This window comes from Sinocyclocheilus rhinocerous, unplaced genomic scaffold, assembly GCF_001515625.1.
Source record: "Sinocyclocheilus rhinocerous isolate Xijiao unplaced genomic scaffold, SAMN03320098_v1.1 scaffold1426, whole genome shotgun sequence".
Taxonomy (NCBI): domain Eukaryota; kingdom Metazoa; phylum Chordata; class Actinopteri; order Cypriniformes; family Cyprinidae; genus Sinocyclocheilus; species Sinocyclocheilus rhinocerous.
The window spans coordinates 223,762-251,382 of NW_015630392.1; the positions used below are offsets into that span (position 1 = coordinate 223,762).

A 27,621-nucleotide genomic window follows, 5' to 3' on the forward strand; every position below is an offset into this window, starting at 1 on the left:
AAAATAAATAAAAAAAAAGGGAAAAGCCATACAGGTTTGGAACGGCATGAGGGAGTAAATAATGACAGAATCTTCCTTTCTGGGTGAACTATTCCTTTAAGATAAAGTCTTCTCATCTGTTATGCTATGTTAATGAGCGAGGCAAACAGAGTGAAGTATCCACAGTTCTCAAACCCTCCAGATCACAGCTGCGCTCAGTGTGCATGCGTGCGCGTGTGCATCGAGCGTTGAGAGTGTCGAGCAGTGAGAGTCATCTCACCGACAGCGCTTAGACTCATACGTCACTGTCACAGCCACGACAGTTCCAGTCCCGAGCTGGCAACCCGCACGCGAGACAACAACACACACCACGCAGCGCGGAGCTGTAGCGCCACAGCACAACCCTGCTCTACTGTCATATCTGACTGGGGCATGTGCTGTACACACCCCCTCCTTCTTCTGTTGTCTTCACATTTTCATTTCAACTCGCTTTCTCTCATGTTGCGTCTCAACATATCCTTCGCTCTGTCTGTGCATTAAAGGAACAGGCTACCATGAGAGACGGATATGAGACAACGCTTTATAGTGATACCAGTGGACACATCTCGCTTTTTTCCCCATCGCTCTTCCTTACCCTCTCCCCCTCTCATGCCAGTCCCCAAATTATTTAATTTAGCGCAGACACCATATCTCCCTACGTGCCATCCCGCTGAAGTTCTCTCTCCCTCCACGTTCTCCTCCCTTCTTTCCTCCACTTTATAGATTGTTCCAAGCAGGGGTATTTCGTGACAGAATCAGGAGTGTGGGTGGGTTCGCTGAAAAATTTGCAAAAAGGCATTTACTTCATTTTTATCTCAACATAAACACGCACATGCACGCTCGTGGCCCGAAACTGGTATTCAACATTGTAATAAATGAATGCGAATGTGTTGATTTACTCTGAAGATTAGTGCCGCCCCATGGTGAGTGTTTTTGATTTGAATTCGCCAGGCCCGAGCTTTGTTTGAATCTCCGTCTCAGCAAGGGCAAAGCAACAAAACAAATGCAAACAGGTAAACAACTTAAACATGTCCCCTCCGATTCTAGTTTACGCCAATGCCCACCGCCTGGAGAATTTCCATCGAAAACCATGTGGCAATGTAAATCTGTAACACCAAGACACACTTCTTACCCGTTCCCGTTTTGTACTCCAACATCGTACATATTTAGATAACCGAATACATTAGTGAATGGTTTCATTAGTTCATTATCAACTCTTGGCTAAGTTCCTGCTATTCGCCTTATTCTCATATCACGGTGCTAAAGCCATCAGAGAGATCCAAGGCCTAGCACTCTTCATGTCAGAAGGCTCAGCACGTGGCTGCAGACACAGGGATGTCGTGGCCTTCGAGAGGGAGCTGTTCTAAACACAGAGCTCATAGCTTTAGCTGGAGACACTATACTGCAGTCCCCTGATAACCCCTCAACCAGCCAGCCAATCAGCAGCAGGTAAGGTGGATTTGAGGAGCTGTAGGCATGTGTGTGTGTGTTGGGGTTAGGGCTCTGAAGAGAGCCCCCCAGATCCCCATTCTAATAACGTACACTGCCACTCCAGACGCAAGGGCAGCTGGGACACGCACACACACACACTGGCAATAATAAAATTGAGCATCACAATAGAAACCTATATCAATATCTACAGCACACAAAAGCAGATTCAAAGCACAACAGACAAACTCTCCACGTACATTATAAATCTAATATGACACATAATGGAACAGATTCTATGAATGTTTTTAGAGCTTCTACACTTGTATTATGAGCTCCTACACTAGTAATATTATGAAATATTATTACTACTCAAAATAATTGTTTTCTATTTTAATATATTTTGTAATTTATTTCTGTGATGCAAAGCTGAATTTTAGCAGCCATTTCTCTAGTCTTCAGTGTCACATGATTCTTCAGAAATCATTATAATATGTGACCATGGACCACAAAACCAGTCATAAGGGTCAATTTTTTGAAATTGAGATTTATACATTATCTGATAGCCGAATAAATAAGCTTTCCATTGATGCATGGTTTGTTAGGATAGGACAATATTTGGCAGAGATACAACTATTTGAAAATCTGGAATCTGAGGGTGCAAAAAAATCTAAATACTGAGAAAATTGCCTTTAAATTTGTCCAAATGAAGTTCTTAGCAATGCATATTACTAATCAAAAATTAAGTTTTGATATATTTACAGTATGAAATTTACAAAATATCTTCATGGAACATGATCTTTACTTAATATCCTAATGATTTTTGGCATAAAAGAAAAATCGATAATTTTAACCCATACAATGTTTTTTTGGCTATTGCTAAAAATATACCCAAGCGACTTAAGACCGGTTTTGTGGTCCAGGGTCACATTTGTGTTGTATATAATATGTGTTGAAGAAACATTTCTTATTATTATCAATGTTGAAAACTTTTTTTTTTTTGTGGAAATTGTGATTTTTTATTTTTTTTATTGTGATTTGTGACATTGTTTTCATGATTCTTTGATGAACAGAAAGTTCAACAGGACAGCATTTATTTCAAGTAAAAAATTTTGGTAAAGTAAAAATCTCAACTTTTGATAAATTAAATAACACACACTTGTTGAATAAAAGTATTAATTTCTTTAAAAACAAAATCCACCTGACCCCAAATTTTTGAACGGTGGTGTATACATAACCCTAAAATACTTCAAGTAAAGGATTTGAACAATCCCATAACCCATATTTACCAATAATAGTAAAGGTTTCTTGCTTGCAAGGTTTGGAGAAACTGTCTACCTCGTCTCCAATGTGTGCAACACAAAATACAAATTGTAGTTTGAAATCATACAAGCTCTTCCTCCACCTCTGTGAAAAATGAAAAGTGTGAAAGAAAGCGAGTGCGTGTGTACGCCCTGATGAACGCCTCCTCCTTACATCATTCCACTCAGCGCTGTATGAGAACTCACAGCCCTCAAATATTCAAGACTTTTGCAATGTCAGGGGGTGGGGGGTGGTGTGTGGGTAGAGACAAGGAGGCATCAACAAACAAACAAGTGCAAAGACTCCCTTCTTCCCTCATTCGTACACACACACACTCACTCAGTCACCCATCCATCCAAACTGCTGAGTACGGTTAAATATTAACCAGCGCTAAAGGAAACACCGTACACCCACGTGCGGACACATGCCAGCGGGGAAGGGATACAGGGCGTGGGGGGAATGCAGCGCCCCCTGGAGTGCTCAATCAGAATCGGCACTGTGTAAAAATGAGGCGCGCTGTCAGAGAGTGACAGCAGTGCCTATGGAAGGGCCGAAGGGTGGGCGGTTGGGAGTTCACCTGGGGAAACAAAACAACAACTGAAAGAAAATCTACACACACTCACTCACACAAAAAAGTCTCTGAAGTTTCTAACAAAGGAGTGGAGGATCCAGCAGAGTAGGCCTAGCTGCGCTGATCGGAGCGAAGCATCACTTATTTACCAGCTCGAGGATTAACTCAAGAGTGGGGCCGCACTGGGAGGGCATGCTGGTTAGGGCACGTAGGCCATGCCCGTCCATCCATTCAGTCTTGTTAACAACATACACACACGTTCAAGTCTCCTTTCACCTGGGCAGGAGCAGGGTAAAACCCGGCAAGGGTTAGGATGTCGGAACGGAGCTGTCTGTGCAGCTGACTGCTCTATTCCTCACCTCCGTCAACACTCAGGTGGGCCTGGAGTGGATGCGGGGGATGAAGCGGATGGGAGTGATGCGGTGTGCCCGCTGAGCCATGGGCTGGTGCAAGTATCTCGGTTGGCTGGCCTCAGGGTGAGGCAGACAGTGACCGACAGGGTCCAGCGCTCCCCCTGCTGCTAAATGGACTGACCGGCCATATGCCCAGCGCCACCGGCCTTATATCACTGTCACGCCGTGGCCGGGGGATCACGTGGAGGGGTGGGGTGTTTGAACCATGCAGGAGATTTAGGTCACACCCCCAAGCCCCTAAAATATTAAGTCATGGACCTGAGTAAGCTATTAACCTCACACCCTGCTACTTATAAAGACCCACCCACCAACACACACAGGCGGGCACTGGAGGGGGCTGCAGGGATGGTGGCCCATAGCTCACAAAGATAAATGTAACTTGGGCTAGGGCAGGATGCAGCTGACCCCAGCGGCCCGTGGCAGCCACTGTGGGTTGAGTTATTCACAGTCCTGCCCTTACTCAATCTGTCTGCCCCATAATCAGCACAGAGAGAGAGAAACTGAAAACATGCTTACCCAGTCTTCATATAATGGCACTGAGCTAGCAACAGTACATTAAGATTATTGTTAAGTTCTTAGCGGACACATTTTGCATTTTATATTTGGACTATTTGCCACTTAAGGGGAGAAATGGGATCAGGAAATGTTGAATGCGAGTCAGATTCAAACACACATCTAGAGGTCTGCTACTCAACCCTGACGGTACATGGAAAACTGTCAAGCTTTGGGTTAGGTTTGGGTCAGATTTCATGAAACATGCTAGACTCCTACAACAAATTCGTTTTAGTTGAGGCATGTGTGTCAACTGATGCACAAAGCGCCACTCACACAGAAGTCATTTTCAAACCAAACAGCAATCTCTTGGTCATCGTGGTGAATTCCCGTAAAAAACTTGCATGGAGAATTTTTTTGAAATTCTCGATTGCACAGATCCCTACAGAAATGACAGGATTTTGCCCACGAAATTTCTCACAGTAACTGTAAATATGACTGTACCTTACGGCAAACTAACTCATAAGGGTCACAATCACAATTTTGTTGATTTAGCATATTTAAAATGACATTTCTTAAACTATTATATTACTCAATACTCTAATCCAAAAATCCTTCGACAATCCTGAATCCAGTGCTGATACTATCGGAGGTTAGGTTTGCACTACTAAAGACAAGTCCCTAGAGGGGAATCAACCAGTTAGCAGTAACTTTTTTACTTTTTTAACCAGTACATTTAGTTCTAGTCCTTTAGAAGGGACTGCGTGGGAAGAATGTGTGTGTGTGTGAGAAAGAGATTTAAATTCTGACTGGCCCTTAGGCTTGGCTGAGATGTCTGCATTTGAGTTGGTGCTTAAATTGATACTATTTTTCACCACACAGCTCTGTGATATCTCCAGCTAAACTTGAGTCAGCAGATGTGTCTCACTGCTCTGCCATATCTGCATCATCTGGGAATCATTACCACGGGTCAGGAACATCCAGAGATGCTTTAAAACCAAACCACCACCACTAGAATGTCTGTATTTCCATACAAAAACATCTTTTTGTTGGGCAATGAAGACACAAAACTCCTGCCCAACAAAGAACAAAACTACATAGTGGTTCCAAAGAATGTCAATAAAGAGTATTTACATTTAAATGCATCAAAAAATGCCAGATTTTTTAAAAGTGTGTTTACACTGACAGTGATTAGCATTGACAAACTGACCAAAAGTAAATACTTTTTAAAAAGAGGTGATTTGAGGCCACATTAGCAATAGCAAACACTGACAGTGCGACAAAGTTGAGCAGGAATAAATCGCTGTCAGTGAAAATGCACATCAAGGTATACAAGTCATGTCAAAAGGAAAGGGACTTCAGGTACCACATTGTCATAAAGAAAAGTTATAGCAAAAAGTGTACAGAGTGTGGCAGCACTTTGTAAACGTGTGTGGCAGCACTTGCTCGCTAAAGTCTATATGTGTGTGAGTGTGTCAGTCTCTGAGTGGAGGGGTTCAGGGCCTCCCTCGGGGAACTCAGATAAAGGCTTCAGTAAAAAGAGAGAGACTATACCTAACACAGTAGAAGAGACTGAAAGAGAAACAGATACAGAACAAAAACAGAAAGAAAGAGAATGGAAGAGGGAAAGAGAGAAAGAAAGAAACAGTCTCATCCGGAAAGAAATAATGTCAAGTGGACAAAGTGTGTTATTGTTACAGTAGGCAAACGGCTTTTGATGAGCGGTTAGACATCAGATTGTGCTGTGAACTTGAGCGTGAACCTGTAGGGCATACAGTTGTCTGTACAGTATCTCTAACTGCTCAAGGCCATCTGAACTGTTATTAGTGTACATTCCTCCATACAGTATACAGTGCTTAGTGGTGCAGTGGTTCTCAACTGGTTTTGTTTGATTTTACACAGGATGTGACCCAACGCAGTACCAAAAGAGTTCATTATAATAAAGAAAAGGTAGCAAAAGCAAACAAAATGCCTTTAAAATAAAAATACTAAATGTGTTATTTCACGTTATGAAGGGTATTAGCCCCAAAATATGCACAATTATTTATTATATAATTAGTTATTCATAATTAAAATTGTATGGGATAGAAAATACTATAAAGTTTGATTGTGTGTGTTTGTGTTTGTGTGTGTATGTATAAATGTGAGTTCCAGCAGTCACAGCAGGTGATGTGATTGATTTGCAGAGTAGTGGGTCTAATCGTTACTGGCTTGAGGATGCACCTTGTTTTCTCCTTTAATTCCCTTATTAGCTGTGATCTGTGTCACATCTGTGTCTATCAGGGCTAACTGAGATCGACTACAGAATCCCACTATATTCCAAACACCACAAAGCAGATACACCTTTTGCTACTACTCATTGCTCATTGGTTCACTGCACATATGACACATAAAATATGATTAGAAACCATTAAAACCTGAACATCAGAAGTTCTTACATGGCTTTCTGGAATATTTGGTTTTGTATTTGTGGTTTTTCTAGATTTGTGTTTTTCTTATCACTCTTTGTGCCAAATGTGAGTACAGATTAGCTTTGGAAAGCAAAGAGTTACTCCTGTATAAATGTATTATGAACTGTAACAATGCGTGGTTTACACTGAATTGTAAGAGCAATATGAAATGGCCAGTAAATGTTCTCAATAACCATTGACAGGTCTTGTGAAAAGGAATTTTGGACTTATTCCAGAGAGTCATGAATGTTCACCTTCTTTTATTGCACTGCCATGTGGTTCTGCATTACTCACCTGGAGCTCAGTTTGGAAGAAGAACTTCTGCGGACACTGGGAGCAGTCGTATATCTTGTCCTCCTGTCCGTGGACGGCAAAGATGTGCTGCTGCAGCTTATTGGCCTGAACAAACACTGGGGGAGGAAGGACAGAAGGGAAACAGCAGTCAAACAATTGGCCGAAATGCTTTACCCAAGAGTGTACAGCGAATTGGCTGTGAAAATAGCTGATTCGATTAAGAACTAATCCTGAGTGAGGAATTAAAAAAAATCCATGACTACCAACTTTCACGCTTTGGGTAGGAGAGGGAGAATAAAAATAATGAATTTTTTGGATTTGAGACAATGTGTCGGCACTGAGGAAAGAAGAAGGGGGAGGGGGTGTTCTAAAATAAAAAGCTCTCAAACTCTCTTTATCGAAAAGCAGGGGATGACAGCCGGAGATGGAGGGAGAGACAGAGACAGACTAAAGTATCCCCACCAGACCTTGTGATATTTATCAATAAATCATTCCTTTTTCCTTGGGTTTTTAAATTCAGTTCGTGTATTTTTTTTTTTTCTCAGTAAACTTAAGTTTGCTGTGTGTGGAGACTATGAATTATTGAGCGTCCCTGGAGGAGAAAGCATCTGCTTACTTATTCATGAGCCACACAGGAATAGTGTTAAAGTTTAAAAGAGGACTGCGTACCTGTAAGGGAGGAAAGGGGGAAGAGAACGTGGTGTAGCCAAACAACTCAGTAAAGGTGAAAGAAAGACGGAGAACTAATCCGCAAGGAGAAAGAGAGAGAGGGAGACAAAGGGACGGACAAGGCAAAAGAACAAATGATTTGATCAGAGGGGTGGAGGGAAAGACGAATAGAGAAGCAAAACAGAGTGTACAGTGAATATGGAAGGAGCTGGAACTAGAAGAGGAGTAATAAAGAATGGGTGAGGGAAGAAAAAGATTAATCAAATAAAAAACGAGTGCGAAATTATCTGGAGAATGGCGTGTTGCACCAGTCTTTAATGTTGACAAGCTCAAGTAATGATTTCTGATTCCCAAAGGTTAGCTGACAAACAGTCCAAAGTGACTTTCAAACTTAGTGTGAGGAGACACACACACACTGGGCCTGTTTAACTAAATGCACACGTACACGGAGGGTCCTACCCTGGAGAGCGAGAGCGGATTACACTGCCTTTCTATAAACCTGCCCTTTATTCTCTGACCTCTCCTCTCCTGAGCACACACACACACACACGAACTTCTCATCTCAAAGACATTCAGCATGACAACTGGCCTACAGAAAAAGGTAGTAGATTGTATGTGATACTTTACAGCATACAAAATGGCCATTATGATTTGATAAAGCCAGTCAACTGTGGGCTCTTGTTTGTCTATTCTACTGCAGTGCCTTCTGGTCCACTGAAAGTGGGACGTCTGACAGGGGCTCGATCTGTCCAGGGGTCATGAGACCCACCAGGCATCACAGCAGGGAGATCAGCTCTCATTAGCTTTAGCATCAGCTCAGCAGGTCGCCTGCGAGAACTGCAGCCTCCTGTCTTGGCCACGTTGAACTTTATTAACCATTGTGTGCTTCTGCGTAAGAGTGTGTCATAATATCTCTCTTCTATCTCAAGTCTAGAGAAACTGATTTTGATTCATATAATGTAGTATGTATATGTACAGTATATGTGTATATTTTGATCTTGAATGCATTTCAGAAGCTGCAAGTTGATCCCGTGTTCTCAGAGGCCATGTTGAGTCTTTCTTCTGTCTCGCCAGGATGAACAATGAATTTAATAGTTACATCAGTTCAATTAGCAGGACAAGGAGGAGAAATGGAACAGAGGAATGGAGGGGAGAGAGAGAAAAGACTAAAAACAAAGAAATGAGTCCGAAAGAAAAGAGATGAGGAAAAACAGATGAGAAAACAAGAGAACTGAAGACTAAAAGAGAAGAGAAGAGAAGAGAAGAGAAGAGGGAGCAAGTTAAGATGAAATGAAAAACTAGGCGACAAGGGGTGAATCAAGACAAGATGTAAAAAGCAAAGCACCAAGACAGAATGAAAAGTGATACAGACAAGTAGAGACAGACAAGAAGCAAAGAGATGACAAAAAAGTAAAGACACTTTTGCATGTAATCCTACATGAGGGAATGTGCTAAATGGTGCTTAATTGACTGCAGTTGGCCACATGCATGACTATGTGACCGTACACTGTGTGCAGTTACCCTCTCATCACTGGCAGTGTGTACTCCTCCCACCTCCCCCACACTCTTTGACTGCCCCTGACCCTACGACCTCAACCCCACCAACCCCCTGGGCCAGACCCCTCACCTGTAAAGCAGACGGGACACTTGAAGGTGCCTCCCATGCCCTCGAAGCTGTGCTCGATCAGGTGACACAGGAGCTTGGCCGGAGAGTCAAACATCTGGTTACACAGCTTGCACTCATGATTGATGCCTTCCTCTGCAACACAAGAGCACGATACAACAGGTTACACACACCAGCAGGGTCAGACAGAGAGAATGAGAGACAGAGAGACACACGCTGCCAAGAGACAAGGCACGACATTTTTACACATTAACCGTCTGCGAGGGCGTCTCATAACCAAACGGTCGAAGTCTTTTCGAGATCTCGAGTGAATGGGGTCATTTTTCTGTTTCTTCCCGTCCTTGCACATCATTTGTGGTCCCAGGCTTATAATCTTCAGCTCTGGACAGTATGACCACCCGTTCCATCCCTCCTCCCCCTCCTCTGCCCAGTGCCATCTCTTTCCCGGCCGGTAATTGCCTGCTACCCCCCTAGTGCTGCAGGCTCTATGCCCTCCCTCTGCCCGCTGTTCTATTTTAAGCCTGCCTGAGTGACATCAGTGCCGCCCCCTGCTGGTGTGGGACAGATGAAAGGTGGGCGTTGTGTCCTGGCTGGACGCCTCTGCTCTCGTCTTATCACCCACCCGCCACACAGGCCTGAGCCCAGCCCGCCTGCCTGCACTCCATCAGACACCCGCCGCCGGACTCCCACACCGATCCCCCGAACCACTAACTGAGCCCTGGGGTATGGTAGACGCCGACACAGCACCACCTCCCAGACCTCCGTCTTCCAAAGCGTCCAGCACCCCACCGGCTCGTGCAGACAGGCCCGTTGCTGAGCTACGGGGTGCGCGGAGGGTTAATAAAGTCTTCAATCATATATCCCCACCATCACCCTGACCTCCACCTCCCACCCCTCCCTTCCAAAAGCCACCTCCGCCGATTCCAATTCCAATTGCTCCGTCTCAAAGGCCCACACAAGGGTGCTCTAATCCCCATTTGAAAGGAGAGGTGGAGGGGGCAGTGAGAGTAAGGGCACCGCTTTGGTCTGTCCTCCCCCACTGCCTCCTAAAAGACATTGCGTTCGGGAGGGGTGGAGGATTCCTTTCTGTGAGAATGAAAGCAGCGGCAGACAGAGGTTACGACTGAGTTTAATATGTCAAATGCCTTTCAGAGAAAATCTGCTCCAGTTCGGGGGGCCAAGGTTTGAACAAGACCAGATCATCTCGAAATACAAGACAAGATCCGTTTTGCGAATGCAGACTGAACGAACGCTATGCACAAGGATAGGTATGAGAGGGATGCAACACCAAGTGAAAAAAGTATTCTTTACTGGGGCAGCGGACAGATGTTATAACTAGGTTTAGTGTGTCAAATGCCTTTTGGAGGAAAATATGAACTACAGTAGTTAAGGGAATGTTTTGTACGAGACAAAATCCAGTGCACGGCTATGAATGAACCAAATTCTATGCACACAGAAAGAGACGAGAGGGAAACAAGACCAAAGTGAACGCACTGCAAAAAAAATTTTTTTGAGTTAAAATATTTACTTGGATTTACATGGATCTTGTCTTGTACAAATCATTCTCAAACTAGTGGAGATTTTTCTGCAAAAGACATTTGACATACTAAAGCTAGTCACACTGCAAAAACTTACCACTTAATTAGTTTTTAATGAGAGGTTTTTGACTTGTTTTCCACTTAAAATATGTAAAAATTCTTGAAACATTTTTGAGAAGCACCACTGATAAGAGAATATATCTTGAATATAAGTATATTTTGTTTAGCCAAATTTTAAGTATTAAAACAAGTGAATTTTTTTTCCAGTGTACAAAATACAGTTATATACAGTAAATACAGTTATATACAGAACACAAGTAAATGTATCTTTGTGGATGCAGATGAACTGAATGAACTGCACACAGAGAGAAGCAAGCCCAAAACCAAAAATTGTGAAGAACGAAACAAGGACAGGTAAAGGAAGAGGATTCCTTTCTGGGAGAGAGGAAGCGGCGACAGACAGGTTATAACCAGGTTTAGTATAACAAATGCCTTTCTGAGGGAGGATCTACACTAAAAAAAAAGAAGAATACTACATCCGTTCCGCGGATACGGATGGACCAAACGATATGCACACGGACAAAAACGAAAGGGAAGTGAGTCCAAAGTGAAAAATTGGGAAAAATGAGAGAATCAGAGTTAGAGGAAGAGAATTCTGCTAAAGAAAGCAGAAAGCAAAGGGATAATTGGGCTGTCCAACACAAAGTAATGGTAGCCAAGGGGCCTGTGAGCATGTGTGTTTCCGCAAGCATGTGTGTGTGTGCACTAAAAGTAAGCCTCTCTCTGAGAGAACTGCAGTTGATCAGTAAGTATGGAACATGCTCCATCATCTATTTTCCAGTCTGCACAGAAACACTAAGCTCTCCACTTCATTGTGTGCGTGTTTCTATATGAGAGAGTGATGGGGCTACGTTGGGATTACAGTTGCTTGTTACTGCAAACCAGACTAGTGCTGTCAGGGAGAGCATTTGATCAGTGAGGCTGACACAAAGGTCTCAGAGAGGGGGACTGCAGTGTGCTAGGGGAGCCATCACACCACTAAAGAGGAGAAGACAGACGTGTAGAGTGCAGCAGAGGGCCTAGGAAGTGCATGACAACAACACGCTCTTTCATAACTGAAACTAACTGGGGGTTAAAAAAAAGAACAAAAGGACTTTACAAGCACTGCGACACATCGTAAAAAAAACCGAAGACATTTCAGAATTCCTTCCCTTCATCTCAGAAAGCATTGATGCTTGGCATGTTGTGTGTATATATATATATATATATATATATGTACACAGTGCCGTTTGCATGTCGCTATGTACAAAGGTTGACTGAAAGCAACCGATTTCTTCCCTTTATCTGGAATCTGATTATGAGAGAGGTTAAACGATTTAACTGCTGTCCACCTTTTCTCCTCAAAGAATTTCACCCTATATTCATCGCTTATCAGAGCTTGTGCTAAGTAAAGCAGGAAGGGAGAGAGGAACAGGAAGGAAAATAGAGATATAAGAGCAGCTAGAGGCAGGGATGTGCATCTGAGAGAATATTTAACTGGAATTGAGAACAAGACGAAAAAAAAAAGAAAACTGGCTGCCTCTAAAGGTATGCAGCATCTTAATTGAGAAACGGCATGAAGCCGCCACACATTCGCAGAATCACTGATGAGGGCTTTCCAGGACATCGATAGAGGGAGGGAGGCAGAGAGGGAGCGCGAGAGAGAAACGGCAAGAGGATCAAATCAAGAAAACAGCGATCGCGCAAACAGATAGGTAGAAAGCAAATGAGTAAAGGACGTATTCATGTGGTATTCCAGGTTGTTATTCCACCGACTGAACAGGCCAACTCTCCTTGCCGCTGCACCTCTGCAGTGGCTGCTGCTGCAAAGCTTGGCCAATGTGCTTCCAGCTAATTGACCAGGGGGAGCCAGGTGGCGCCCTGGCCTGTGCCGCTCCTCTGGGACGGGCCCATCTATATGAGAGTGCCTCCCTCCTTCCATCTTGCTCTCTCTCTCTTGCTCTCTCTTTCCACCCATCACCCCCTGTAGCGTTCACTGGCACACAAATGAGCTGTGTAGATGGGAGCTGCACATCCCATGTGGCTCTGCACCTCTCGCCTGGCCCTGAGGCCCGCGGCCCCCGGATTGATGGCCCGAGCGGTAGAGAGGCAGAATGGGAGAGCTGTGGGAGAGGAGGGGAAGGAGGGGAGCGAGCTGGGGTGAAAGGGGTTGGAGGTAGCGGGCTTCTCTAGGGGGCGAGCTCAAGGTGTGTTGCCATGGCAACTCAGAGAGGGAGAGCAGGGAGAAGCGGCAGCGTGCTGAGCTTGACCCGTGCTGGTGGGGGTGGCAATGTGGGCCAAAACCGAGTGCACACACACACACACACACTCCTAAGGCAGGGCTAGGGGGTCTTGAGAGCTCTTGCTTCCTACTCTTTCTTTTCTTTCTTTCTTACACACAAACACAGAGTGCTGCAGAGTCATCTCTCTACTTTCACACCATACACGCACAGTGACTCACTCCACAACGTCTCCTTTATACAACTTTCATTCATGCCCAAAAAGTTAAACCCAGCCCTCGTTGACTCGACAAAACATACACACAGCCCGACGGCGATGCTGAGAGCAAAGTGGGGGACACAACTAACTCATCCGTGTTCTTTCCTGGCTGTCGGACTGATTCACACATATCCTATTATCTGCAGCAAATATTTCCGGAACGCTCTCTCTCTCGCGCTCTCTTTATCTGGCTGCCAAACGGGATGGAGTCTCCGGCTCCAGATATTTTTGGCAAATGTGGACGGCATATGGAGTTGACCAGCTTGGAATCTCCTATCAGATTACATAACAGTAGGACGCTGGATTCCTCTACCCTGCAGAAACCGACCTTCATGCAAACAAGCAAACAAACAAACTCTCCATCCAAAGCGCATGCCACCTCTTCGCTCGTCTACTTCATCCATTGCTGTTGTGCACGTCTAAACTCATGGTGCTTCCTCGCTTATTTGGCATCATCTACCCTGCTGGTGTGGTTGTCTTTTTGACTCAGGCTGGTATACGGATGAGTGTGGTAAATTTCTACCAACTGTGGCTATTGACTCAAAGCTTAAGCAAGCCATTGAGACCCACAGTCCTCTATAAGTGCCAAAGCTGAACTTCACATTTAAACCTGGTGCTGTGTATATGTTTATAAAAAAAACATACTGACATACAAGTATGCAAATGTGTAGGTGAATGCAAGTTGTATCAACTTAACATGCATTCTTGCATTTCAATAGCAGTAACAAAGCTCATTAGTCAAGGAGGAGACAAAGTTACTATCAAAGTCTGTGTCTTTAAAACGTATGTGTCTTTATTCAGGTAAATATCTATAAATCTGACAATATTTTAACTAACTTAAACTAATCAAGATTCTCTTTAAATTGTTGCTATGTCTGTGGTTGTGTGCCATTCAGAACTGAATTGGAAATGCCTTTTAAATTCAAATTCCATTCCTGATTTTGAAATAAGGTAGCCGACAGAATGTAGAACTGCAATTGAAATGTCAATGTAAGGAAGTATAATTCAAATGAATTTTAATTAAATAACTGTCATTTTTAACTAGAAAGGCAAAGTTTGTTAAAAGAAATGTTGAATGATTGTTGGAAAGGTTTTAATTTTTGGATGGATGGATGGATAGGTAGATGTGACTAATGTCTGCAATTCATGTAAAAATGTGTTTCAGGTTTAAGGATTAATCTTACCTATGAGGTCTTGTCAATATCACACTCTTCATTATGACCGCTGCTTCAGGTCTCGGAGCAACACAGAATCAAATTAGCTTTCTAAAGTCTGATTATGCCTTGTTACTACCAGGGTGCTCTCATCCAGAGAACTTCATTACCCATAATGCACTACAGGAGCAGCTGCACAAGTCTCACACTGTGTTTAGTTTATCAACCAATGAATTGCCCCCTATAATAAACCAACCACATACTCTTCCAGTCAAAGTGCTCTGTTCTTAACAAGAGCCACTCTCCTAATTTCTTCTCCACCAATCAGTACGTGTCAGCAGGTCTAACCCCCTATGAGGCAGGCTGGTCTGGCTGCAGTGTTGATGACCACCCAGTGCTCCCACTGAGGCAGCGCTCTCTCATTTCCAGCACACACAGATAAAAAGACTGCACACTGTGCTGCAGATAGAGTCCGCAATCAAAACAGAGCTCAAATCGTGGATAAAACATGCATGTTTACTGCATACAGCACAACGTTCTGACCTTGCAATGCCTGAAAAATGGAGCAAGATGGTTTTGATCGAGGCTTTTTTATGGCTTAAACACTGAAACCGAATTAACTGAATTACGAAAAATTAATATGTGTGACTCTGTTGCCAGGGCAAATGATATGCGTGCTTATGCATACATACGCACGCAAACAGTAACCCACCCACATCCTCTTGTACATACAAACCACCCTCAACCTCACAGTCATACACACTTGAGGACCTGATTGTTAGCGTGTAATATATGCACAGCTATTTGTGTTTTGAATGTTAATTGAATGCTGGAAAGTGCCGGTGGGGGAATAGTTCTAATCAGCATACCAATAAACCCTTCACATGATAAAGTCTTTATAAGAAGCACTTACTCCCATGGCCTCCATATACCTCAACAGTCACTGTACACCTCCTCCTCTCTCCCTCACCCATCTCTTTCCTATCATTCGCATGTCCTCGAACCTTCCTAGATGGCGCGAATACAAAACAGCCACGTTACAACTGAATCCAACAAGTGTGACCATATGCTTCAGTGATTAAATTATAGTAAATCTAGACTATAAAAACGAGGAAAGAGAGGCATGTGTGGTGTTGAGGCAAATGCATGAGTCGCCATGGCAACGCAAAGGCATGAATAATACGCTCAATGAAGAATTATTACCCGTATAATAAACTCCTCAGAACAGCCAGGTGACTTGGCCGGGGCCTTGTTAAAAGCGAGAGAGACGAAGCAACACGTAGAAGACACAAATGTATATTTCAAGGTCAAAGTGAGCCGTAACTCCTTTGCCAACTGCAAACTTTTATTGGAAGTGGACACACGCGTGAGTGCGCCTGCGCTCGCACAGCCCCAGATTGCTAATTGCAGTATAGAGGGTAATTATGGCTCTGGTGAGTGGTCAGCGGAGTATGTGCTGGCCAGTGCTGTTGGCCGGACCTGGTCTTTGTGGGGTCTTATTGAATTTGAGGCCTGGTGCAGTGAATTTGGAGTTGGCCGAGCTGTCTCTCTCTAATGCTGCAATCTGCCACACGACTTTCCGAAGACATGACGGGTTGCTTTCAAACACAATGGCTGCCAGAGGACGCAGCTGCCTTTACTATTACAAACACACAATGGTCACATTCAGCAAAGTATACACAACAGTCCTCTAAAAGGGACAATATGGCTCTGTAAACAGTAAGCGTTTATGCTCTTTGTGCACATATGCGTGTGTTCATCTGTGTTTATGTATATTTATATATGTATGCACGTGTGCATTTAATCCACGCCCCTGGGTGCGCCAGGGGCTTTTTATCCACGCAAGATCTCCCAAATGCAGCTCAAAAACAATATCCATGAACCATTCCACCACAATTGCTCATTGTCAGTTTGGCCCTTTGGGACACAGCGGATTCCTGGGACTTAATTTCTGTCCTCCCCCCTCTCGTTCAACCCATTGACTCCAAAACCACATCAGCTGTATAGAAAAATAATCGGCAAAAAATACCTCTATCACATAGAAATTTAAACCACATCCTATACTTCCGAGACAGGTCGCCTATGCCTACCTTCCACTTCCACGTCCCCTTAGCTTTCATCTCTCTCCTGTGTTTTTTTCCCCTTCTTCTGTATTAGGACACGTCTACGTCTTTGGTTGGCTGGTTGTGAATTATCTGCTCACTAAGGAAGGGGGGAAATTCTGAGCAAATATGAGGAAGCAGCAGGATGCTAATAATGCACCTCCAGCTGTTCAAGTTAACCTGCAAATGTGTCCATCTGTACCTCCAGAGAAAGAGGGAGACAGAGAGAGAGAAAGATGAAATGCTAGAGAGGATAGATAGGGAGGGAGTTATACAAATGAAAAGAGATTGAAAGGATAAATGCGCTCACATGAAAAAAACAACGATGGAGGTGGAAATAAAATGGTGGATATTTTGAAAGAACTCAGAAAAAGGGAAACAGTTAGACTGAAGGGAAGAGAGAGAGAGAGAGAGGGGGGTCCTGGCAGTAAGCCGGCTCTATGTGGATGATTGTGAGCAGTCAGAGTGACCTTGCTGTGTCTGGACCGTCCCCGCCCCCTGCCCTGCGTCCGACTGTGCCCTGCCTTTGGACCCTCACCCAGGGCCAAAACACACACACTGCCATCCTGCTGGGGCCTCTATGGAACATAGGCACCATGAACATATGATATTAAACTAACATACACACACACACACACACACACTTAATATCAACCTAAATAATGCTTGCACATAGACACAAATCACACATTTAATGAAGACACTACATCATTTGTAGGTCATGTGTATGAACCTCTGCCAAAAACTCCCATGGACGCCCCCTCCTCTCCCTTCCATCACAATCTTTCCTCTCACTGTTCTCAGTTGGTGCGTCTATAGACTCTTCCTCTGTAAATACTGTCATATCAAAGATCTTCAGTGGCTGTTTTATGTGGATGTTTACAAACTGATCTGAGACACATCATCAGCACCGATGATCAGAGAGCTGAGACTGTTAGGGGAGTTCATTGAAAAGAGAAGAGCTGTGGTTCTCTACATATCTGCACGTATCTGTGGGGGAGAGAGGGGAACGTTCGAGCGCAGCGACAAAGGGGAAGAATGGAGGACGGTGATGGAGAAGTGGAGAAATCCAGGTTATCAGAGCTGGTAAGAGTGTGATAAATGTAATTAAGGGATTACATTAGTCACATCCGCTCGATCCGCTCACCTACAAGGGTGCAAAAACAAGTCTTTTTTGCAAGACTTTTTAATTAAAAGTGAACAGCGTTGTTTCTATGCCACCAGTGGAATTGCCAAAACAAGAGTTTCTAAACAGGTTTTGCAAAACACTCCTGCCGCCCCCTCTTCGCTGCCTGACACTAGTGAACTCATAAGATGCACTGAATTAAATGTATATTTATAATTATTTAAATGTATATTTATAATTATTATATTTATCATTTATAAGAATTTCCAGTGAATTTGACTAGAATTTACCCCACACCACAGGAAGTTGAACTGGAATGACAAGAAGAAGAATTTACTGAATTGTAGTTCAAAGACATGCAGCACAGGTCAAGCAGTCTGTCTGTCTGTCCATTCAGCTGGCATTTAAACATTCTAACATAACTTTTAAGTGTTTTAAATGATTATTTTAAGTTTTCCTAAACAGAACAAACCTCAGAATCACTGTAAATCTTACTGGTTTTGAGTAATAGAACTTTGAACGCACTGAAAAAGGACAAAAACATTCTGCCTATATTTTTTTTGTAAACAGATGACTATAGCTGGGAGCTATTAGCTGGAAAACACTATGGGATCACAGCATGAAGCCTTGTTGGCAGTCTGACAAAGACACTGATTGTACCTGCTGTGTTGATTGTATCTTAAAATGGGTTGCATCATTCGAATCACCAGAATCTCAGCTTTCCAAAGATATGTGACAGGTTTAGAATTTTTGTTTGAGTTGTTTTATGTCATGAAGTTAACCCTCAAAAACACCCAGTGTACCATGGGCGGTATAGTGGAAAGCTAACGGGCTAAACAGACAGCGTACTGAAAGTCTTTTTGGACTTTTTGGACACTTTTTGGAATTTCAGTCTACAAATGGTTTACTTTGTTATCTCAACTTATTAAACTGGGATAGAAGAAAGTATTTTAACATCGAAAAAATTATACACACACAACTTTGTTCATTGCTGTGCTTCCTCAAATCATGTGCAGGAGCCGTGTTTGTGTCTCAAATGACTGTTCTATCCCCTGTGCAGGGCACTGCCTTTGATGTGACTTAATGGAAAGGTTTCTTTCTGCAGATTAGGGAATAGGGAACGACTGAGCAGTTTGAAAGAAGGCCCATCTTCCCTCAGGACTGCAACTTGCTCTATGCCTGCATATCTTCTCTGCATGCCACTTCCTCTGAGCCTTCATCTCCCAGCATGCCTTGCCCAGCTCCTCTGACTCTAAATCTCCCAGCATGCTTCTCCCCCCACCCCCACCCCCCCACAGAGACTGGCCAGGCCATAGTGCACCTGTGAGTTACCATGGTTACCCGTGATCCTAGCATCTTTTGTGATGCTAGGATCATATACTCAAATACAAACAAATCAATAAATAATGCTGTATTAATTATTCGAAGGCCAGGATTAAATATACATGTGTTTAGAGATTTGTTTGTGCGTTCAGACAGCAGCAGGGCTTTTAAAACCGCCATCTTGGATACGGCATTCCCAATTCGGACAATGACTCCCAGATGATGCTGACGCACTTACAGACACAGAAAACAAAAGCCCTCATTTCCTGCTGTTGTAGATAATCCGAGTCACTCAGCATCACGTTCAAGCTTTAAAAAGTATAAGAATGTGAAGGAATTGTTTGGAAAATGACCAAAAAAAATTCTCATATAGAATATCCAAAACGCTTCCTCACTATCTTTATAGAATTTGTTTTCCAAATGCAATTTGAATTACAATTATTAACAAAGGACATCTGTGATTTTTATGCACTTATTTAGACAGATCTAGTAGTTCTTACTAAGATGACAGCGTGTATTTTCTGGCTAGGGCTGTTATAGAAGGTTATATGCTCTGGATGTGTGCATTAAAAAAATAGGGTAGAAATTAATTAAGATGAGGATCATACCTGACGCTGCTAATAAAGTGGCTGTTCTGAACAGTCCAGACCCTCTGTAATGATTTAATTCTCTTTTTAAATCAGATGGGATGCCAGCAGTACTTGAACCACCAACTGTTCCCAGAAAGGTTTTGGCAAAAAGATCTACATTCATAATGAAGGTGTACCGGGCAGAGAAACAAGAAATTTAGCTTTAGTTACAGCATTCGGCAAAGGTCAAAATAAACCAGGAGAAGTGTTATAAAAAATAATATACCCCAGACATTTCTATCCAAATGAGATTAGATTTCTTCAGTCCCATGAGTTGGTTGAAAATCAGTAATCAATTTGCTCTATAATTCTTACAGAGGTTGTCTAATTTTTCACAGACGTGTTCAAATCAGGATTAAAAATAAACCACAAATTTATCTGATCTCCTCAGGGAAAACTAGTCCCTTCCAAATAGTTATTTTGTCACTTTTACTTCCTTGATTTATTTCCCTTTCTTTCTGACTCCTTATATCCCAGTCCATGCAACTCCCTCACGCTCCCTTTCTGTCCCAGACAGCCTGTTTGAAGGTGAGCAGAAAGAACCACCAAAAAAACTAAACAAGCAACCACAAAGAAACACCAAGTACTAATATTAATATCAGGGTGTCAAAGACTTGAGTTATTACAGATGACAAAGCATTAATCGAGTGAGCACTGGGCATGTTCCCCTGAGGTGTGACACCAAACTGGATGTTCAAAGACCCCAGTCGAATAAAAATCAATATTAATGCGCACACATCCAGAACAAAGGAATTATGTCAGTGCTTTTGTTTAGAGGATGCTTTTTCATCCTAACTTTAATTTTTTTTCTTCTTAAACCATCGTTCATTCCCCCACTGAGTGGAGGGAGGGGGTGTTTGTTCCCCTGGGAGAACTCATCTGTCCCACCTAAAGAGTCCTCAGTCAAATCAAAGCTCCCAGCAGCCCAAGGGCCCTAATTCAACATGTCACATCCACGCTCACGGGAGTGAAATGAGAAGGACAGCACAGGAGGGGTTACACACTCCACTTTTCCCCCCATTTCTTTCACTTTTCCTTCGCAGTTTTCACACCATGTTTACCGCCTTCATTCTATTTTACTGTTTAAGGTCCTGGACCTTGGCAAACAGATCTGGATGAATGTTTGGTATTTTAATAAAAAATAATGCATCTATGAATTTTATCTTTATAAATCAGAATCAGAAATAGCTTTTTTTTTTTACTTTAATTTTTTTTTAATCTAGGTATCTTTGTAATATATTTTTATAATTACTTTATTCATATTTGTTCATAATACATAATGTTAACATTATACAACTTGAAATGTTAAAAATGTAATGAATGTTACATGTTTAAAAAAAAAATAAAGGTTTAAAATAAAATAAAATCATATGGTCAAAAAGTGGCAACTTTTCCTTCCAAACACAAATGAAACTCACAGCCTCAGAATGACACCAAGAGTAGCTGAGGATCAGTTCGGTCTAATTTCATTGGAGGTGCACAACAAATTTGTCGAACACATGCAAGATACACACACATGCAAACAGCACACACTCACACACGCACAGATGCTCACGCGCTCACAGGCCAGATGGAGTAGGCGAGGCAGGGCCAAGTGCGTGTGCACCTCATCCGTATGCCACGTTTCCTCACTCCAGCGATGGCTCCTCAATCGTTACGTCTCGGGTTTGAACTCCTGATACGAGCAGTATTGTTGTTTTGTCTTCTGCCCTCCCTCTCTCTCACACACTCATCAAAATAACATCTGTTTACATCTATGCAAACACCTGACAGGCAGCTGATGCCCCCTTTCTCTACCCTCTGCTCTAACAAAAAGCATAAAAAAAACAAATAAAACAAAAAGGGAGGGAGGGCAAGTCTAGAACCGGAGCTCATCTGGGTGTACAGCCACTGGCCTGATCCAGATGTGGGCCGCTGAGCTCTGCAGGCAAAAACACACCTGGACACATACAGCAGCAAAACAAAGGGAAAGGGGGAACACAGCCTCCTGCTCCAGACTATCTATTCTCACTCTATCCCTCTCATTCGCTCTTTCTCTCCGTCAAATGGAGCAGGGAATTGTCCTGTCCACGTATGGTGGCCAGTCTCACCTATGAATCGAACACACAAACTCAGCTTATTCGTGAGCTAATTCTATAACTAAAGAGAGAAAAGGAGTGTTAAAGTCTCACAAATGGCTGTCTCCCTCAAAACCCCCACGGCTGCCCATGCTTAATCCCCCATGATGCACCGGGGCACTTTCAGAGCCACTGAGACCCACACTGGTGCCGAGGGCTCACACACATACGGCCATCCAGATGCTATGGGTAATTAACCTACCTCTGTGAGCGAGCGCTCATGTAAAAGTATGAGACAGACTTTGTGCGTGCGATAGAATCGTTGCCATTATAAGACGACAAAAGAAAAAGGCACGGCGGTCACAAATGTGCAGCAGCCTAAAGAAATACAATCAGTTGAGACAAAAACATGAGCACACACACACCGCAGCAGTTGAAGAGTGAGATCAGGGATGAATGCATGCTGTGGCACAGGGGAGGCAGTTCTGGGCTTGGCTATGCCCAGGGTCTTAATGACTTAATTGAGGTAATTATTTGGATAAGAAGTCCAATCACCTGCCTCTTTTCCTCAAGGTCCTCATCAGAAGCTAATTAAAGAGCCGCTTCCAGCGCGAGTACGACCGGTGCTACGTCAGAGGGTTAAGAACTCAGTAAAGAAAGAGTAAACTCTTAACGCACCCACATCTTACTCGTCTCACCAACCTCCTGCTGACCTCTGCGCCACTATTCGAATATGTAGCTTTCGTGCTGTTTTCGAAATCGGGAAAATGCTGTAGTATATGGAGGCATCAAGGCACTTTTTAATGCAATGTTTGCATAACATTGATTCTACTTAGATAAAATTTTTTCAACATATGCTTCTGTCTCTACTGAAAAATAAGTGTTGTAGTCATTAAATATTCGTCTATATAACTAAAGCAAAGGTCTTCAACGGCGGATCTGTGGGCCCCTAGGCGGGCCATGGTGGTATTGCAGGGGGGTCTGCAATTATTGTTTAATCTCCAACTAATTTTGTGAAAAAAAGAGAAAGAAAATATGCATGAAACAAAAATATTAAGGTAACTTCAACCAAAGATGAAGTTATGATGTTTAATGTTTCATTGTCCCTCCTTCATTAAAATGTATCACATAAAGTTAAATGTATAAATATATAGATCTGTGATTATTTTAATGGCTTTGCATCATAGGGCATTATGTGAATATATCAATATGGTACTATTAAGGTGCACCACGTTTAAAAAATGGTTGAAGGCCCCTGCTCTAAAGCATATTTGATTTTGTTTCAACGGTATGGTGATTTTGAAGTTAGTCTGTTAAATGAATACTCCACTCAATTTATCTGCCCTCATGATTTTTAAGAAAAAACGAGGTAAAAACACCATAAAGTATCTTAAGTAACTTTTAGCAACACTATATGCCAAGTTTTATGAAGCCATGTGATATTAAACTTGAGATTCAAATCAGTCAGATTCATGAAAAAATTATTCAGATTGAATTTGACTCAAAAGAATGAATTGTTCATGAATCAGATTTGACAGTCCTATGAAGAATGTCAAAAATATCAGCATATTATGGGTTTAGAGATATCATATAGCTGAAGACGACAATGTATGAGTCTTATGGACCACTTTTTGATTCTTTAAAGTTGTTTTTCATCAAGTCTAACAGTCCCAATCCTCATTCACTTTCATTATGTGAAAAAGAGTGGACAGAATATTCCTCAAAAATGCACCTTTTGTTTTCCACACAAGTCAGTAAGTCATAAAGGTTTGATACAACATAAGGGTGAGTAAATGATGACAGATTTTTCATTTTCGGGTGAACTATCCCTTTAAGACCTTACCAGCTGCCTTTGGTTTCTATGCTATCATCCTCATCCACATCCATTCACTCCTGTAATGCTCTAGAAACTGCCTGTCAGCGGATTCTCAAGTTACCCTTCCTACTCATGTTTTTCGATTTCTCCCTCCTTAACGAATTCTTATCGTTTACCTCTCATGCCTCACGATTTCTTGTCTCATCCTCACCTCTCTCTCTCTGGCGAGGTGGCGTGTAGTGAAGAGAGGCCTCTCTCTCTGACGGCAGCTCTGCTGTGCTGGTTTAATTGCGACAGCACCCTCATGAGTGGCTGGAGCTAGGGCCGCCTCAACACCTCCGCAGAGTGTTCAAGGGTAACCAGCAGGGGTCTACCACCCCCCTACTCTCTCTCTCCGCCTCTCTTTCCCCTCTCTCACACACACGTATACACACACAGACACACGCATGAAAGCAGTGGGCCCCTCAAACAGACGCCCAGAGAGTAGCCGTCAAACACTCACTCCTCACATCTCATTAATCAGCTCCCAACATCAAACAGCAACGCTGCTGCTTCCCGGGGGTCTGCCCATCCGCCCGCCTCACACTGTTGTGTCTGTCGTGGCAAATGCATTTCTGTTTCTATTGTGTATGTGCATGCGTGAAGCATACTGAGTGCGCCAAGTCCGTTTTGGCCAGTTTGTGTTGGATAATGAGCCGAGTTGAGACTGTTGAGCTGAGTTTAGCAACTGTTGCCGGTGCCTGGGTCAGGCCGTTTTTTACGTTAGTCTGCTCGGGTGTTGCAGTGTTTTATAAGCATTCGGCGCATGTACTGCGTGCTCTTCCCTATGGCTCTGTGAATAAAATCCGACACTGTCTCTGCTCTGATTGGACAGGTGAAGATTGGCCTTTGCATTGGCGGTTATCGTGTGAACAGACACGTGTCAGACAAACGTTCTGCCTTACAGGATGAGTGCTCCACTGTCACAAGGTTGTTGTGAATTTTGACATATCTTTAAATAAGTCACTAAATGTGTTGTAAATTGAGAAATGTATTCACGATATCTTTTAAGTGATTTAGAAAAAATGATTTGAAAACCAATGTATGCCATCGTTTTTTGTCTTTATAAGTTTGCAATGTTTGCAACAACAACCTGTCTACTAAGATACTATTTTTTCAAAATAAATAAGAAAAAAAGTGTTCTAGTCAGTACATATTTGTTTGGTCACATGTAAAGCAGAGAATTTAAATCCATCACCAAATGTGTGTTATAATTGAGAGACTGATTTGTGATCAAATAGAGTGATTTAGATAAAACGGTATGCCATCGTTTTCCATTTTTATGCATGTTTACGCTGTACATTATAGATGTATAATGTTTATTATTGTTAATAAAATCTATTAAATTATTGTACAAATCACCCCCCTTTAAATAATCACATTTTACTGCTTTGCAGCCTGAAATGAAGACGGACACAGTTTTTGTTTTATCCAGCTGTATTTACTCAGTGCAACTTATAACATCCAAGTGAAAGATATAACACTAACATGTCAGAAAAAGAAAAAAAAACAGTATCACTGAGTTGGAAAAAGGATCATCCCCTTGTGTCAGTATTTTGTTGAACCACTTTTTGCTTTATTACAGCCTTTAGTCTGTTGGGATATATCTCTGTCTCTACTAACTTTGCACATCTAGACTTTGCGATTTTTGCCCACTCTTCTTTGCAGAACTGCTCAAGTTCAGTGAAATTTGATGGTGACCATTTGTGGACTGCAGTCTTCAAGTCATTCCATCGATGTTCAATAGGGTTTAAGTCTGGGCTCTGACTAGGCCATGCAAGGACATTCACCTTTTTCTCCTTCAACCACTGTGTGCTCAGTTTTGCTGTGTGCTTTGGGTCATTGTCATGTTGGAAGGTAAACCTTCTTCCCATTGACAACTTTCTGGCAGAGGGCAGCAGATTTTCCTCAAGAATTTGACGGTATTTTGCCCCATCCATTTTTCCTTCTATCCTGACAAGTGCTCCAGTCCCTGCTGCAGAGAAACACCCCCATAACAGGATATTACCACCTCCGTGCTTTACTGTAGGAATGCTGTTATTTGGATGGTGAGCTGTGTTGGATTTCTGCCAGACATATCGTTTGGTGTTGATGCCAAATAATTACATTTTAGTCTCATCTCCCTCAGAATCTTCAAGGTGTATTTTAGCAAAGCTCAGTCGTGGCTGCATGTGGCCTTTCTTGAGGAGTGGCTTTTTTCAAGCCACATTTGTGGAGAATTTGTGATATTGCTGTCACGTGCTCACAATGACTACTCTTTGTCATAAATTCCTGCAACTGCTTCAGAGTTGCTGTAGGCCTCTTGGTAGCCTCTTCGACCGGTTTCCTCCTGGCTCTTTCATCCAGTTTGGAGTGACTTCCTGATCCAGGGAGGGTCTGTGACCAAATACCTTCCACTTCTTAATAATAGACTTCACTGTGCTTCTAGACATTGATAAAGCCTTTGACATTTTTTTGTATCCATCTCCTGACTTGTTCCTGTCCACCAACTTTATCCCGGAGATCTTTTGACAGTGCCTTGGCACCCATAGTTGATTGTAGGCATGGGCCGGTATGAGATTTTGACGGTATGATAACCTTAAGCAAAAATATCACAGTTTCACGGTATCACGGTATTGTTGTTACAGCTCTAAAATGTGTCTAAAAAAAACTGAACACAATATATTTTGAGCAACATACAGAATATTTGTAACAAATCACTAACTTTTTCACTGTCTTACTTTTGAAGGAGTGCCCAGTGTCAGTCACGCACTCACACCTTAATACGATCCATTTCCAGTGGTAGTCACCTCTAAATGACACTAAAACTTTCTTCCCCGCATTGACTTCCCCCCTTTTATGAGTGTGGCGCACAAACAGGGCGATTAGACAGCAGCTGAAGGTTCCATCAGCATTTGAGCAACGATTTGCCTCTCCCCAGCTGCAGCCCATTACAGGAGGGAATGAATTAATAAACCAGTGAGGGGAGGGGAAGAGAGAGAGAGAGAGAGAGAGAGAGAGGAGAGACGAGACTCTAGAGTGCGTCTAGCCTCAGAGCTGGCCTGGCTGGAGAGCTCATCTGAATATGGACCTCGTTAGTAGGTATGGCTCACAGGCAGAGAGACAACACAAACAAACACACATATACAGAAAATGAACAGCATAAATACAAAAGTCATAAAGTCTTGTAGAGAGAGGCTCAGTGTCTAGGGAAAGAAGCAAGGCAGAAGGACTTGGGGAATTTAGAAACAGCAGACGACTTTTATTATCTGCTATGTTAAGATGCAACACTATCTCACAATGACTAGAACAATATAATGTATTCAGACCCTGATATATAGAGTTACTGTAGAGGAAAGCTATAAAGTGTGCCAGTTTAGTGCACTGTGAGGCCCTCAACATACACTACGTAGTATGTCAATGCAAATGCTTCTAGTTTGTTGTTCATAATGCAATTGAAGTACATTTTGTATGGGCAGAATTGTTGCTTATGGTTGCTGAGAAAGTTAGTAAAAATGTTGACATGTTTATTCCTTGCTATCTGAAAAGTAACACTGGCACAGACATTCAAGTGCAAGTAAGAGCGCAAAGATGAAATGTACTATGTACTGAATTTTATGAAGAATGTACTTTTCAATCACTAATGAAGTAGGTATGGAGATGTGTAGTATATCTACATTCCCAGACATCCTACTTGCAGTACATCTGCCATATTAGATGTTGGCTTATTACTTACAGTACTAACAACATATGTTAAAATAACTGTATAACTGTTATAAGTATTAGTACTGTCAATCGATTAAAAAATTTAAATTAATCGCACTTTTTTAAAAAAAAATTAATCGCGATTAATCCCACCTAACATTAAAGTTTTTTAAAAATACTTTTACATTGCAATAATTTCACATTCAATCTTCAAATTAATGTAGAAACAACGAAGACAGTATATTTTTAATATTTGTATAATGGCATCTTTTTTTATGACTGAAGGCCAGTATCACTCTGATGTCCCTATGAAATAGTTTTTTCCCCTAATATTTAACCATTGATTAGCCATTC

General features: G+C 42.4%; 1 protein-coding gene across 1 annotated transcript in view; it reads right to left on the reverse strand.

The window, feature by feature from the left end:
• Window positions 1–6,420: 6,420 nt before the first annotated feature.
• LOC107740334 (zinc finger protein 423-like) overlaps window positions 6,421–27,621 on the reverse strand; it is a 149,281-nt gene continuing 128,080 nt past the window's right edge. The window contains exons 7-9 of the mRNA XM_016552751.1: window positions 9,265–9,396; window positions 6,969–7,084; window positions 6,421–6,513 (exon numbers count right to left, since the gene is read on the reverse strand). Coding sequence (XP_016408237.1) covers window positions 6,421–6,513; window positions 6,969–7,084; window positions 9,265–9,396 — 341 coding nt within the window. The remainder of the gene's footprint in view (window positions 6,514–6,968; window positions 7,085–9,264; window positions 9,397–27,621) is intronic.